This window comes from Rhinoderma darwinii, chromosome 6 (assembly GCF_050947455.1).
Source record: "Rhinoderma darwinii isolate aRhiDar2 chromosome 6, aRhiDar2.hap1, whole genome shotgun sequence".
Classification (NCBI taxonomy): Eukaryota; Metazoa; Chordata; class Amphibia; order Anura; family Rhinodermatidae; genus Rhinoderma; species Rhinoderma darwinii.
Genome location: NC_134692.1, coordinates 18,831,602 through 18,847,482, shown reverse-complemented (window position 1 = coordinate 18,847,482; position 15,881 = coordinate 18,831,602). Strand labels below are relative to the sequence as shown.

Genomic DNA, 15,881 nt, shown 5'->3' with positions numbered 1-15,881 from the left:
AGGCATCTAATGCCGTGGATTGTAATTCATTTCTAAAGATTACTGTGAGGAGTTGGTTATCAATGCTGTGTTTTTGGCTATTTATCGCCTCGGTTTAGTAGGTATTTTTGTGTTTGTTTTTGCTTTCTTTCCTCCTCCTCCTTCGAGAGGCATGTAGAATGAGTGTGTCTATTTTGAGCCAAAGAGGAGTACATCTTCCCGCTTGTTTATTGAACTGAAGGAAAGGAATTCTTGGGGTTTCCAACTGTTTTGTGGTTACCAAAAAGTCCTTCGGCCTGCGCACGCCCTTGTGTACTAGTTTATTTCCTTTTTTTTTTTAAATCCAAACTACTACTACTTTACACTGGATGAAATACATTATGCAATCATGTTTTGCTATCTACTCTAGAATTTGCCCCATTTCCACCATGATTCTACATTTTATAGACCTTAAAAATATTGTCGTGAAATATTCAGTCACGCTGATTACAGGACTATTATTGACCCCATAAACAGTTAGGCCTCATGCACACGACAGTAGGCATGTGCACGGCCGTGATTTTCGGGTCGGCCGGGGGCGGAGTGTCACCGGCGAGCTGGCCGTAAATCGCGGGACCTTCACATGGCCGCGGCCATTATTTGCTATGGGCCTGGACCGCAGAACACGGCCGTAATAAGACATGTCTGTTCTTTCTCCCGTGGATTTTCGGGGAAATTGCGGCCGCAAAAGCACGTTCGTGTGTATGGGGCCTTATTGGCCTGGCTATTATTTACATGTTTCCAAAAACCACTTTCCAACATTAAAAAACATTTTCCAACATGTCTGGTGAATTTTCTAACCCATGGACCTGGTCTCCATGGTTGCAATTTTTTGTACTACTATAGAATCTTTTTCAGGTCTGATTTCGAGCAGATAAAAAGCAACCAGTCCATGATATACCTCAATAATATCTCAGTCCATAAGTGGGCATTTAAAAAAATTCACCTCCGTCTTGAAAATAACAACCCCTGAAAGTTTTAACATTATTTTTGATTATCATAGTTACTCCTCAGAAGCTCATATCTAAAAATTGTCTTCATCTTGCCACTTTTACATTACGCCTTTCAGTAGACTAGCCTATGACACGACAGATACTAAATAATACATGTCCACGTATCAATAGGTGCATGATGGCCGTTAATTGAATAACGTTAGTCTTGTCCACTCTTCGTCTTAAGTTATTTATCTGCCTTAAAGCATTTACTACTGTTCGGGAGAGCAGAGCAGCAGGCGTAAAGCATTGTTGTCCTGTGATGGTGATGGATGTTGCATTCTTGACCTTGTATCCTGAGACATGACTTCACTACTTGTTGAAATTGTTCTGATTTTTTTTGGGCTCCTCAGGGGTTTGTTGATAAATCATCTATCTTTTTTTATTTTTTTTTTATAAATCTTGAAGAAAATATCTCAGGGCTACAATTCCACTAAGGAAAAACTCACGTGTAACTCTGGATAGTCCAACGATGGGCAAAAAGAGACCTCAAAAGACATATTTTCTTCCAGGATAAAGGCCCTTTAATGCTTGTCCAGCCTTAGATAATTTTATTCACTCCTCCTGGACCTTCCTTTATTTCTCCTGTGCCCAGAGATCACTTTTTAAGAGGTGGGTTGAAAGATTCCCAGGCCTAAGGATCTTTTGTTTGCCCCCCTCCCCGACTCAGAGCTCAGAACATTTATAAAGAGCTGTCTGTGGGTTGCTAAGAAATGGTTAAACCTTTGTCACCAGCGAAAAAAAGATTCACAATATTGATTGTACTAAGGTATATCTGGACCACACAGCTCGAGCCAGGACGGTAGAATATCGCTCTCTTTTTTTCTTTTTCTTTTTTTTTTTTTGTACATCTTAGGGCATTACCCAGCCTGAACTTGTTTAAACCCTTGTGGTCACACCTCTTGAAAAGGTTTTGTTTCCCCCGTCAATTGGTATTCAAACCAGGTCAGCAGATTCTGTTTGCTGCTCCTGCAGCCGTTTTCATTTTAATTTGCACCTGTTGTGCAGTTGTTCAGAAGGCAAGTGCGGACCCGCAGATTATACAAAGATCATATTATGAGCAGATATGCACGGTGTAATCTTTTTGTCCCCAGACTCACATGACAAAAAAAAAATATCTCTCTTTTTGTTCTTTTTTTTTTTTCTCCCTGGGAACCCGTCAAAGCAAACCGATACGACTGACAAAAATTTGTAACTAGACGTATTTTAGGAATTCTCCATAAGCGTTATGATTAGAGATGAGCGAACCGGGACAACCGAACCCGGTTTCGGTCCGAACTTCAGGAAAAGTTCGGTTCGCAGCGAATCCGAACTTTACCGGGTTCGGCCGAACCCGTTTTGACCGAACCCGGCTACATTTTGGCGCCTGCCACATGTTACATCTAAAATGGAGGATTACAGAAGATCACCTGACATCAGGCTACCCCATAATGCCTTGCAAACGGCTCTCCCAGCCTATCGGGAGGCAGCATAGGGGCGGGCTCAAGCCTGCAATAAAAGTCTATGCACGGAGCTCAGCGGCCATTTTACAGACAGGAGCTGTAGGAATAGCATCTCTGTGCAGTAAGGGAAAGCTTTAGGAATCTAAAAGGCAGGAATTCAGAAATCGAAGGGGCTCATCCACTACTCACTACTCAGCCAGTGTGTGAATACGCTTTTATAAGGGGCTCATCCCCGTTGCATCCAACTTGCAATACAGGCAGCCTAGTAGTACTATAAGGCCCAGCATTCCCTGAGTGCACTGCAGCGAGGCTGATTGAAATTCTCATTCATTGCCATTTGCCAAGCCAGTGTCCGTGTGTGAATACGCTTTTAAAAGGGGCTCATCCCTGGAATAACAATCCAACTTGCCATACAGGCAGCCTAGAAGTACTACAACGCCCAGCATTCCCTGAGTGCACTGCAGCGAGGCTGATTGAAATTCTCATTCATTGCCATTTGCCAAGCCAGTGTCCGTGTGTGAATACGCTTTTAGAAGGGGCTCATCCCCATTGCATCCAACTTGCAATACAGGCAGCCTTTGTAGTAGTGGTAGTAGTAGTACTACAAGGCCCAGCATTCCCTGAGTGCACTGCAGCGAGGCTGATTGAAATTCTCATTCATTGCCATTTGCCAAGCCAGTGTCCGTGTGTGAATACGCTTTTAAAAGGGGCTCATCCCTGGCCGTTATTAACAGGATAACAATCCAACTTGCCATACAGGCAGCCTAGAAGTACTACAAGGCCCAGCATTCCCTGAGTGCACTGCAGCGAGGCTGATTGAAATTCTCATTCATTGCCATTTGCCAAGCCAGTGTCCGTGTGTGAATACGCTTTTAAAAGGGGCTCATCCCTGGAATAACAATCCAACTTGCCATACAGGCAGCCTAGAAGTACTACAACGCCCAGCATTCCCTGAGTGCACTGCAGCGAGGCTGATTGAAATTCTCATTCATTGCCATTTGCCAAGCCAGTGTCCGTGTGTGAATACGCTTTTAAAAGGGGCTCATCCCTGGAATAACAATCCAACTTGCCATACAGGCAGCCTAGTAGTACTACAAGGCCCAGCATTCCCTGAGTGCACTGCAGCGAGGCTGATTGAAATTCTCATTCATTGCCATTTGCCAAGCCAGTGTCCGTGTGTGAATACGCTTTTAGAAGGGGCTCATCCCCATTGCATCCAACTTGCAATACAGGCAGCCTTTGTAGTAGTGGTAGTAGTAGTACTACAAGGCCCAGCATTCCCTGAGTGCACTGCAGCGAGGCTGATTGAAATTCTCATTCATTGCCATTTGCCAAGCCAGTGTCCGTGTGTGAATACGCTTTTAAAAGGGGCTCATCCCTGGCCGTTATTAACAGGATAACAATCCAACTTGCCATACAGGCAGCCTAGAAGTACTACAACGCCCAGCATTCCCTGAGTGCACTGCAGCGAGGCTGATTGAAATTCTCATTCATTGCCATTTGCCAAGCCAGTGTCCGTGTGTGAATACGCTTTTAGAAGGGGCTCATCCCCATTGCATCCAACTTGCAATACAGGCAGCCTTTGTAGTAGTGGTAGTAGTAGTACTACAAGGCCCAGCATTCCCTGAGTGCACTGCAGCGAGGCTGATTGAAATTCTCATTCATTGCCATTTGCCAAGCCAGTGTCCGTGTGTGAATACGCTTTTAAAAGGGGCTCATCCCTGGAATAACAATCCAACTTGCCATACAGGCAGCCTAGTAGTACTACAAGGCCCAGCATTCCCTGAGTGCACTGCAGCGAGGCTGATTGAAATTCTCATTCATTGCCATTTGCCAAGCCAGTGTCCGTGTGTGAATACGCTTTTAAAAGGGGCTCATCCCTGGAATAACAATCCAACTTGCCATACAGGCAGCCTAGTAGTACTACAAGGCCCAGCATTCCCTGAGTGCACTGCAGCGAGGCTGATTGAAATTCTCATTCATTGCCATTTGCCAAGCCAGTGTCCGTGTGTGAATACGCTTTTAGAAGGGGCTCATCCCCATTGCATCCAACTTGCAATACAGGCAGCCTTTGTAGTAGTGGTAGTAGTACTACAAGGCCCAGCATTCCCTGAGTGCACTGCAGCGAGGCTGATTGAAATTCTCATTCATTGCCATTTGCCAAGCCAGTGTCCGTGTGTGAATACGCTTTTAGAAGGGGCTCATCCCCATTGCATCCAACTTGCAATACAGGCAGCCTTTGTAGTAGTGGTAGTAGTAGTACTACAAGGCCCAGCATTCCCTGAGTGCACTGCAGCGAGGCTGATTGAAATTCTCATTCATTGCCATTTGCCAAGCCAGTGTCCGTGTGTGAATACGCTTTTAAAAGGGGCTCATCCCTGGAATAACAATCCAACTTGCCATACAGGCAGCCTAGTAGTACTACAAGGCCCAGCATTCCCTGAGTGCACTGCAGCGAGGCTGATTGAAATTCTCATTCATTGCCATTTGCCAAGCCAGTGTCCGTGTGTGAATACGCTTTTAAAAGGGGCTCATCCCTGGAATAACAATCCAACTTGCCATACAGGCAGCCTAGTAGTACTACAAGGCCCAGCATTCCCTGAGTGCACTGCAGCGAGGCTGATTGAAATTCTCATTCATTGCCATTTGCCAAGCCAGTGTCCGTGTGTGAATACGCTTTTAGAAGGGGCTCATCCCCATTGCATCCAACTTGCAATACAGGCAGCCTTTGTAGTAGTGGTAGTAGTACTACAAGGCCCAGCATTCCCTGAGTGCACTGCAGCGAGGCTGATTGAAATTCTCATTCATTGCCATTTGCCAAGCCAGTGTCCGTGTGTGAATACGCTTTTAGAAGGGGCTCATCCCCATTGCATCCAACTTGCAATACAGGCAGCCTTTGTAGTAGTGGTAGTAGTAGTACTACAAGGCCCAGCATTCCCTGAGTGCACTGCAGCGAGGCTGATTGAAATTCTCATTCATTGCCATTTGCCAAGCCAGTGTCCGTGTGTGAATACGCTTTTAAAAGGGGCTCATCCCTGGAATAACAATCCAACTTGCCATACAGGCAGCCTAGTAGTACTACAAGGCCCAGCATTCCCTGAGTGCACTGCAGCGAGGCTGATTGAAATTCTCATTCATTGCCATTTGCCAAGCCAGTGTCCGTGTGTGAATACGCTTTTAGAAGGGGCTCATCCCCATTGCATCCAACTTGCAATACAGGCAGCCTTTGTAGTAGTGGTAGTAGTAGTACTACAAGGCCCAGCATTCCCTGAGTGCACTGCAGCGAGGCTGATTGAAATTCTCATTCATTGCCATTTGCCAAGCCAGTGTCCGTGTGTGAATACGCTTTTAAAAGGGGCTCATCCCTGGAATAACAATCCAACTTGCCATACAGGCAGCCTAGTAGTACTACAAGGCCCAGCATTCCCTGAGTGCACTGCAGCGAGGCTGATTGAAATTCTCATTCATTGCCATTTGCCAAGCCAGTGTCCGTGTGTGAATACGCTTTTAGAAGGGGCTCATCCCCATTGCATCCAACTTGCAATACAGGCAGCCTTTGTAGTAGTGGTAGTAGTAGTACTACAAGGCCCAGCATTCCCTGAGTGCACTGCAGCGAGGCTGATTGAAATTCTCATTCATTGCCATTTGCCAAGCCAGTGTCCGTGTGTGAATACGCTTTTAAAAGGGGCTCATCCCTGGCCGTTATTAACAGGATAACAATCCAACTTGCCATACAGGCAGCCTAGAAGTACTACAACGCCCAGCATTCCCTGAGTGCACTGCAGCGAGGCTGATTGAAATTCTCATTCATTGCCATTTGCCAAGCCAGTGTCCGTGTGTGAATACGCTTTTAAAAGGGGCTCATCCCTGGAATAACAATCCAACTTGCCATACAGGCAGCCTAGTAGTACTACAAGGCCCAGCATTCCCTGAGTGCACTGCAGCGAGGCTGATTGAAATTCTCATTCATTGCCATTTGCCAAGCCAGTGTCCGTGTGTGAATACGCTTTTAAAAGGGGCTCATCCCTGGAATAACAATCCAACTTGCCATACAGGCAGCCTAGTAGTACTACAAGGCCCAGCATTCCCTGAGTGCACTGCAGCGAGGCTGATTGAAATTCTCATTCATTGCCATTTGCCAAGCCAGTGTCCGTGTGTGAATACGCTTTTAGAAGGGGCTCATCCCCATTGCATCCAACTTGCAATACAGGCAGCCTTTGTAGTAGTGGTAGTAGTAGTACTACAAGGCCCAGCATTCCCTGAGTGCACTGCAGCGAGGCTGATTGAAATTCTCATTCATTGCCATTTGCCAAGCCAGTGTCCGTGTGTGAATACGCTTTTAGAAGGGGCTCATCCCCATTGCATCCAACTTGCAATACAGGCAGCCTTTGTAGTAGTGGTAGTAGTAGTACTACAAGGCCCAGCATTCCCTGAGTGCACTGCAGCGAGGCTGATTGAAATTCTCATTCATTGCCATTTGCCAAGCCAGTGTCCGTGTGTGAATACGCTTTTAAAAGGGGCTCATCCCTGGCCGTTATTAACAGGATAACAATCCAACTTGCCATACAGGCAGCCTAGAAGTACTACAACGCCCAGCATTCCCTGAGTGCACTGCAGCGAGGCTGATTGAAATTCTCATTCATTGCCATTTGCCAAGCCAGTGTCCGTGTGTGAATACGCTTTTAAAAGGGGCTCATCCCTGGAATAACAATCCAACTTGCCATACAGGCAGCCTAGTAGTACTACAAGGCCCAGCATTCCCTGAGTGCACTGCAGCGAGGCTGATTGAAATTCTCATTCATTGCCATTTGCCAAGCCAGTGTCCGTGTGTGAATACGCTTTTAAAAGGGGCTCTGAAATGTCTGGGAAAAAAAAGGTTGTGAAAGGACGGGGTAGAGGAAGAAACACCCATGCCGTCTCCTCTTCCAGTCCAAATGTTGGATCTGTTGGTGCCAGACCCAGTAGCAGCATTTGTGGCACAAGACATGTGCCCAGTTCCACTAGTAGCAGCTGCCATGTGCCTGCTAGTAGTAGTATCAGCAAGCCAGACTTGTCCATCTCCTCCGGTGGGCGGGTTACTTTAGACAATACGGCCATTGTGGACTGGTTGGCTGGCTCGCGGTCATCTCAGCAGGAAGACTCTGACGATCTGGCTTCAAGCCAGGTTTCGTTGGATTCCAGATCCTCTACAGTTCCTTGGCACGGTGACAGTAGTAATATAGGTATTTCTAGCGTTTCCATTCCATCATCTATGTCTTCGCTCCCCCTTCCTAGCGGGAAGCCATCTTTCCTGAGAGTCCTAAGAGACATCTCCTCGGGTGCGAAGGAAGATACTGAACAACATAGTGATGATGATGATTTGTTTTCCGCGAGTCAGCCAACGGAGTGTGTTGCGGCGGTGGTGGAGGTGGAAGCGGTGACCGAGACGCATAGCTGCGGTAGTGGGGGTGTTGGTGGTGGTAGCCGTGGTGGCAGACGCAGTAATGAGGGGGGGCATGGAGCCCGCCATGATGTCACATCACATTCACAACACAGTGACAGAAGTGGCGGGGATGATGAGGAAGGCTATGATGATGATGTTGTTTTAGACAGGACGTGGGAACCAGGTGACGAGGTGATGACGGCGTCAGAGGAGGAGGGTAGTAGTGGCGGCACTGGATGTGATAAACAGCCAAGCCGAGGTAGGGGCAGAAGTCAATCTGCAAAACGTTGCAGCGGTAGGGTCAGCTCAGGAGCCGGTGACGGCGACACAGATGCTGGTGTAGGTTCCCGAAAAAAGCCTGCCAGACAAGGGGCAAGCTCGGGTGGTTGTGGTGGTGGTGGTGGTGGTGGACGTGGTACTACCTCTTTACGGTACTCTGCCGTGTGGCAATTTTTCTGTACCTTCCCAGAGGAGGAAAACATGGCACAGTGCCGTATCTGCAAGCAGAAAGTAAGGCGTGGGCAGGGCAGCAATGTAGGAACTACTGCTCTACGTAAACACATGGAACGGCATCACAAGGCCATGTGGGACAATCAACATGCCCCACCATCATGTACATCTAATGAAGACCCCTCTTCCGCTGCTGCTGCTGCTCCGAGTCCCTGTCATCTAAGTAGTAGCCAGGCCTTATCCACCATGTCGTTGTCATCATCATCATCACTGTCATCTAGTGCTCCTCCTATGTCCCGTCAGTTATCCATTACGGAATCGTTGTCCAATAAGCAACAATATATACCCAGTCATCCACTTGTCGTGCGGCTTAATTCACACCTGGCAAAGTTGTTGGTGGTGCAGTCGCTGCCATACCACCTGGTCGACTCCGCCGGCTTCAAGCAATTGATGGCGTGCGCTCAGCCTAGGTGGCGAATACCTAGCCGACATTACTTCTCCAAAACAGCTGTCCCTGCCTTGCACAAGCATGTGGAGGAAAAGGTGTCCAAGTCCTTGCAATTATCCGTGTGCAGCAGGGTACATGCCACCGTCGACACGTGGAGCAGCAACTATGGGCAGGGACAGTACATGTCTTTCACGGCCCACTGGGTCAATATTTTGCAGTCCGATGCACCACCGCAGCAATGCCAGGCATTACCACCTCCACGCTTGTATGTTTCTAGTTCAACTCCGGACACCAGGCGCCTACCATCCTTCTCCTCCTACTCCTCCTCCTCCTCCTTGCCTTCCTCCTTGGAGGTCTTCCCGTCCCCGACAGGACACAGCGTATCTTCCACTCCTCCTCCCTCCTCTTTTCATAGGTGCAAGGTGAAGCGCCACAACGCTGTCTTACACCTGCTGAGCCTGGGCGAGAAAAGCCACACAGGGCAGGAGCTGCTGCTGTGCATCAAGGAGGAAATCGCACGCTGGCTGTCTCCTCTGAAACTCACACTGGGCAATGTTGTCTCTGATAACGGCAAGAACGTTGTGGCTGCACTGCGTCTAGGTCACCTGACACACGCTCCTTGCATGGCACATGTGATCAATCTGGTCATAACACGCTTCTTAAAGTCATATGTTGGTTTGAAGGGTGTGCTGGCCATGTCCAGGAGGGTTTGCGTTCGCTTTAGACGTTCGTATGCATTTAAGCACGCCCTCCTGGACTTGCAGCGTCAAAACAATCTCCCAGAACACAGCCTGATTTGCGACGTTCCAACACGATGGAATTCCACCCTGCACATGTTGGACCGTCTGTACGAACAGCGGAAAGCCGTGAATGATTTCCTGATGCAGCAGACGGGCAGCGTTTGGAGCCAGTGTAATTTCGAGCTCAGGCACTGGCAGCTGGTTAGAGACGCATGTCGCGTTTTGAGGCCCTTTGAAGAGGCCACACGATTTGTGAGCCGTGACGCTAGCGGAATGAACGATGTTATGCCGCTGATATTCATTATGGAGCAAACGCTCACAGCGATGATTCAGCAAAGGATGGAGGAAGGATCACATCTGGCTATGGATGTTGAGGAGGAGGAGGAGGATGAGGAAACAGGACCTGAAGAGGAGCTGGATTTGGAGATGGAATCACAGGAAGGGATAGGGGACGAGGCAGCCGCACAACATGACAGTGATGGTGGTGATGACGAGTCTGACGACGACCTTGATGATGGACAACCATGGCAGTATGGGGCGGAGATGGAACCAACCGGGCCCTCTGAAACGCTGGCCAGGATGGCGAGCTGTATGCTTCGTTACTTGCGCGCTGACTGTCGTATTGTTAGCATGAAGCAAAGAGATGACTACTGGATAGCCACACTTTTAGACCCTCGGTATAAAGCCAGAATGGGGGAGTTTTTTGCGCCTTCCGAGAGGGAGGCAAAATTGGCTTATTATAGAGAGAAGCTATGCAGCCAGCTTGTCATGGCTTTCAAACGGCAGACACCCGCTGCAAGCATGTCTGACCGGGGGGCCACTCTCCGCTCCCCACTGTCTCATCGTTCCACCGCCTCTGGCAGAGCTACCTCTGCAATAGGCGGCAGCCGTGGCAGCAGCGGCAGCAGCAGCAGCAGCAGCAGCCAATTCAGTTTGGAAAATATGATGACAACATTTTTACATCCAATACCCCGACCTGACACACATCGTAGCACTAGTCACCAAAGGGATGTTCACCATCTCCAGGTGCAGCACCTAAACAACCAGGTTCACTCGTACTTGGACTGTGCCCTTTCTCCGTCAGAAATGCTGATCCCAGACCCCATGGACTTCTGGGTCAGCAGATTGGATCATTGGCAAGAACTGGCCCAGTTTGCCATGGGTGTACTGTCTTGTCCACCCTCCAGTGTAGCGTCAGAGAGGGTATTCAGCGCAGCAGGGGGCTTCGTCACCCCTAAGCGAACAAGATTGTCCGCCAACAGCTTGGAAAATCTCACGTTTCTGAAAATGAATCAAGCGTGGATCGGTGAGGATTTTAAAACCCCTGTGCCTGATGCCACTGATTAGATCTTACATTGCTGCTGCTGCTGCCGCCTGCTACTGCCGCCTGCTACTATGGGATTCTGTCCTGTCCACTCTTTTTTTAATGTGCCGCTGTTGGTGCTGCAGCTGCTACTACTTCTACCACCAATCCACCCCAGTGCCGTCTGCTACAAGCAGGCCTGCCCCACCAGAGGGCTTTGTCCTGTGACTCTCCAGTCTCTTTTTTTAATGTGCTGCTACTACTGCTACTACTGCTTGCACCCTTGCTGTCTGTGTTGGCTAGTACCTCTACTACCACCAATACACCTACACTGCCATCTGCTACAAGCAGGCCTGAGGCCTGCCCCACTACAGGGCTTTGTCCTCCTGTGACTGTCCAGTCTCTTTTTTTAATGTGCTGCTACTACTGCTACTACTGCTTGCACCCTTGCTGTCTGTGTTGGCTACCTCGACTACTACCACCAATACACCTCCACTGCCGCCCGTCTGCTACAAGCAGGCCTGAGGCCTGCCCCACCACAGGGCTTTGCCCTCCTCTGACTGTCCAGTCTCTTTTTTTAATGTGCTGCTACTACTGCTACTACTGCTTGCACCCTTGCTGTCTGTGTTGGCTACCTCGACTACTACCACCAATACACCTCCACTGCCGCCCGTCTGCTACAAGCAGGCCTGAGGCCTGCCCCACCACAGGGCTTTGCCCTCCTCTGACTGTCCAGTCTCTTTTTTTAATGTGCTGCTACTACTGCTACTACTGCTTGCACCCTTGCTGTCTGTGTTGGCTACCTCGGCTACTACCAGTCTACCACCAATACACCTCCACTGCCGCCCGTCTGCTACAAGCAGGCCTGAGGCCTGCCCCACCACAGGGCTTTGTCCTCCTGTGACTGTCCAGTCTCTCTTTTTTTTAATGTGCTGCTACTACTGCTACTACTGCTTGCACCCTTGCTGTCTGTGTTGGCTACCTCTAATACCACCAATACACCTACACTGCCGCCCGTCTGCTACAAGCAGGCCTACCCCACCACAGGGCTATGTCCTGTGACTGTCGTCCAGTCTCTTTTTTTAATGTGCTGCTGCTACTACCAGTCCTACCACCCTTGCTGTCTGTGTTGGCTAGTCTACCTCTACTACCACCAATACACCTCCACTGCCGTCTGCTACAAGCAGGCCTGAGGCCTGCCCCACCACAGGGCTTTGCCCTCCTCTGACTGTCCAGTCTCTTTTTTTAATGTGCTGCTACTACTGCTACTACTGCTTGCACCCTTGCTGTCTGTGTTGGCTACCTCGACTACTACCACCAATACACCTCCACTGCCGCCCGTCTGCTACAAGCAGGCCTGAGGCCTGCCCCACCACAGGGCTTTGTCCTCCTCTGACTGTCCAGTCTCTTTTTTTAATGTGCTGCTACTACTGCTACTACTGCTTGCACCCTTGCTGTCTGTGTTGGCTACCTCGACTACTACCACCAATAAACCTCCACTGCCGCCCGTCTGCTACAAGCAGGCCTGCCCCACCACAGGGCTTTGTCCTGTGACTGTCGTCCAGTGTCTTTTAATGTGCTGCTACTACTCACCCTTGCCAATAAAAAGGGTCAATTTTTGGAGGGCTTGTGAAAAGCCATTGCTTGTTGCTTTTACATCCATGTATGGAAGAACCCCGGCAGGCATCTGCCAATAAAAAGGGTCAATTTTTGGAGGGCTTGTGAAAAGCCATTGCTTGTTGCTTTAATGCTTTTACATCCATGTATGGAAGAACCCCGGCAGGCATCTGCCAATAAAAAGGGTCAATTTTTGGAGGGCTTGTGAAAAGCCATTGCTTGTTGCTTTAATGCTTTTACATCAATGTATGGAAGAACCCCGGCAGGCATCTGCCAATAAAAAGGGTCAATTTTTGGAGGGCTTGTGAAAAGCCATTGCTTGTTGCTTTAATGCTTTTACATCCATGTATGGAAGAACCCCGGCAGGCATCTGCCAATAAAAAGGGTCAATTTTTGGAGGGCTTGTGAAAAGCCATTGCTTGTTGCTTTAATGCTTTTACATCCATGTATGGAAGAACCCCGGCAGGCATCTGCCAATAAAAAGGGTCAATTTTTGGAGGGCTTGTGAAAAGCCATTGCTTGTTGCTTTAATGCTATTACATCCATGTATGGAAGAACCCCGGCAGGCATCTGCCAATAAAAAGGGTCAATTTTTGGAGGGCTTGTGAAAAGCCATTGCTTGTTGCTTTAATGCTTTTACATCCATGTATGGAAGAACCCCGGCAGGCATCTGCCAATAAAAAGGGTCAATTTTTGGAGGGCTTGTCAAAAGCCATTGCTTGTTGCTTTTACATCAATGTATGGAAGAACCCCGGCAGGCATCTGCCAATAAAAAGGGTCAATTTTTGGAGGGCTTGTGAAAAGCCATTGCTTGTTGCTTTTACATCCATGTATGGAAGAACCTCGGCAGGCATCTGCCAATAAAAAGGGTCAATTTTTGGAGGGCTTGTGAAAAGCCATTGCTTGTTGCTTTTACATCCATGTATGGATGAACCCCGGCAGGCATCTGCCAATAAAAAGGGTCAATTTTTGGAGGGCTTGTCAAAAGCCATTGCTTCTTCTTTTACCACCTTATATGTATGAACCCTGGCAGGCATCAGCCGCCTAAAATGGTAAATTTTTGTACCTTTTTTAACAATGCATTAAGCATACAACATGCACAAGTGCAGTGGTTTCTGTTAGTTATCTCCGTGTCCCATCCGTTTTCCTAGAGCCATACATGTTGGCGTAACTTTGACACCAACTTTGCATTAAAGACAGCTCAAAAGTACTTGGATACACTCATGGGTGACCTAAGAGTGTTATACAGGGCTTCTAGGGCTTTAAAACAGTGTTATACACGATTTTTAGGGGCTTTCTTGTATTACAGGTTCGGTCAGAACTAGTTCGGTCCGAATCGAACTTTTGCACGAAATTCGGCGAACTTGCCGAACCGAACTTTTCATAAGTTCGCTCATCTCTAGTTATGATCCTGAAACACAATCCTTTTCTTTTTTTTTTTTTTTCTTTCAGTCTTTTCTGATACTTTTCTATAATCCGATAGCTGGCAAGAGCCACTTGAGATAGCTCAGTTGATAATTTAAGAGAGGGCGGCTTTATTAGACACAGAGAAATCAAAATGAAGCTGAAAATTGTTTTCTTTTTTTTTTCCAAAGTCTTCTCGACCCCCCACCCCCTCCTCTCTTTCTCTCTCTCGTTCCCATGATGTCATGGTTCTTACTGTTTTTTTGTGCATGTTTGTACAGAGTTAGGTTAACGTATTTTGGCAATCCCATGTGTGCGTAACGGATGGTGTATTTCTGTAGCTGAGCTAATGCCCGGTGTTTATTACTCTAATCTTTCTTGTCTGCTGGTAAAGTGGACAATTTATGTACTATCATGTAGGCCGGGAGTCTTGTGAGGGCTGGTTAATACAGAAACTGCCACCTTCAATTGAGTTCATAGACCTTATTTACAGGCTGTGCTTAAAAAAACAAAAAACAAAAAAAAAAAAACATTGCTGAGCAATTTAGGGTCTTTGGGGTTGGGCAGGAAAGGGTTATGCTCCTATTGATGAATTTTTGTTTTCACGACTGGGATTCATAGTATATAAAAATTCTTCACTTTTTTTTAAGTTAAAATGTTGTATCGTTGAGCCCTTTAACTTCTTTCTTGATGCCTCTTGGGGTTCACATGACCAGATGTTCTGGATCTCAGAGTTTTTGGGGTATTTCTTTTTGTTTTAGAGCACAGAGTTTTGGTATAACAATATAAGCGATGTGATCTGTCTCTACACTTGTTTCAAACGTAAAAATTGGATTATATTTTAATGTATGTCCCTTTTTGAATTGCAGTTTTGAATTACGACAATGTAGTGGACACTGGTTCGGAGACAGATGAAGACGACAAGCTTCATATTGCTGAAGATGACAGTATTATTGCCACTTTGGACCAGGAAACCAGTCCAGCCAGTATGCTCAACCATGAGTCTTCTCCGCATGCCAACCAGGCTTTACTGGCTAGAGAAGAAGAGGAAGATGACTTGAGAGATGGAAGAATGGAACACAGTTGGCACAATGATGATCTCCTGAAGGCGCCTGTTGATGGCTCTGGTAAGTTCTCTTCACCCCTGTTATTGATCAAATAGACTTTGCTGACACACGTGGATAGTAAAGTGGCAAATACAAAAAATTGGCTAAAATATAATGAATTGACTACAAACTAACTGGACACCTCTCAGAATACTATGATTATACATAAGTATCTCATTGGGTACTTTGTACTACAGTACACCCTCAACTTATTTCCACCCCCGATTTTTCTTCTCTTACGAGTGGAGGAAGTAAGTACGGGTTGCGTAATATTTTGTGGGAAAATTGCTTGAAGATATTTACGGTCACAATTGAGGAAGATTGAAGGAAAGAATGGAGAAGACCCCAATATTTAGCCAATGGAGGCCGCCATTTTATAAGGTGAAACGGCGAGACCTCAGTCCATAATTTTTTTAAATCTAACAACGTTAGTGATTTTATTTCTGGCAAGGAAGGTGATTTTGTGTGAATTAGGTGATAACGATAATAGATAGAGAAGAGATCTACAACGAAGAGCAACTCGTAGAGTAACCGCTGTGCCAATAGAGCTGCGTTGGGATTACCTCTGGCATGGTTTACCTCCAATGAAGACTATCCGACAGGAAAATTGTATCCTCTCGGACGTTATAGTTCTCCAATTGCCGCCCTAACCTCACTCAAGGATATGCCAGGTTCCATTAACATATATAGTTGACAGTTCCCATCAAAAATTTAGCATCTATGGCCAATAAAAGAGCGAAAATTAGGGGTAAAATTACCATTAAATTATACATACGTATGTTGTTGCTGGTTACGGATCTTAAACCGGGATATATTTCAATGATGCCATTAATTAAGGCAGGCAGTGAAAACCTATTAGTCTGTTTTTGTCAAAAATTGAACATTATACCCATTGTGTAGGTCCGTTAGATCTGGTTAATGTCTGTTTAACATTTTAAG

The 15,881-nt window shown here is 47.1% G+C and overlaps 1 protein-coding gene across 3 annotated transcripts in view; it reads left to right on the top strand.

Annotated features, from left to right (window-relative positions):
* ZEB2 (zinc finger E-box binding homeobox 2) overlaps window positions 1-15,881 on the top strand; it is a 144,253-nt gene that overhangs the window by 100,035 nt on the left and 28,337 nt on the right. For all 3 annotated transcript variants that reach the window (XM_075829252.1, XM_075829250.1, XM_075829251.1), the window contains one exon: window positions 14,706-14,963. In XM_075829252.1, coding sequence (XP_075685367.1) covers window positions 14,706-14,963 — 258 coding nt within the window. The remainder of the gene's footprint in view (window positions 1-14,705; window positions 14,964-15,881) is intronic.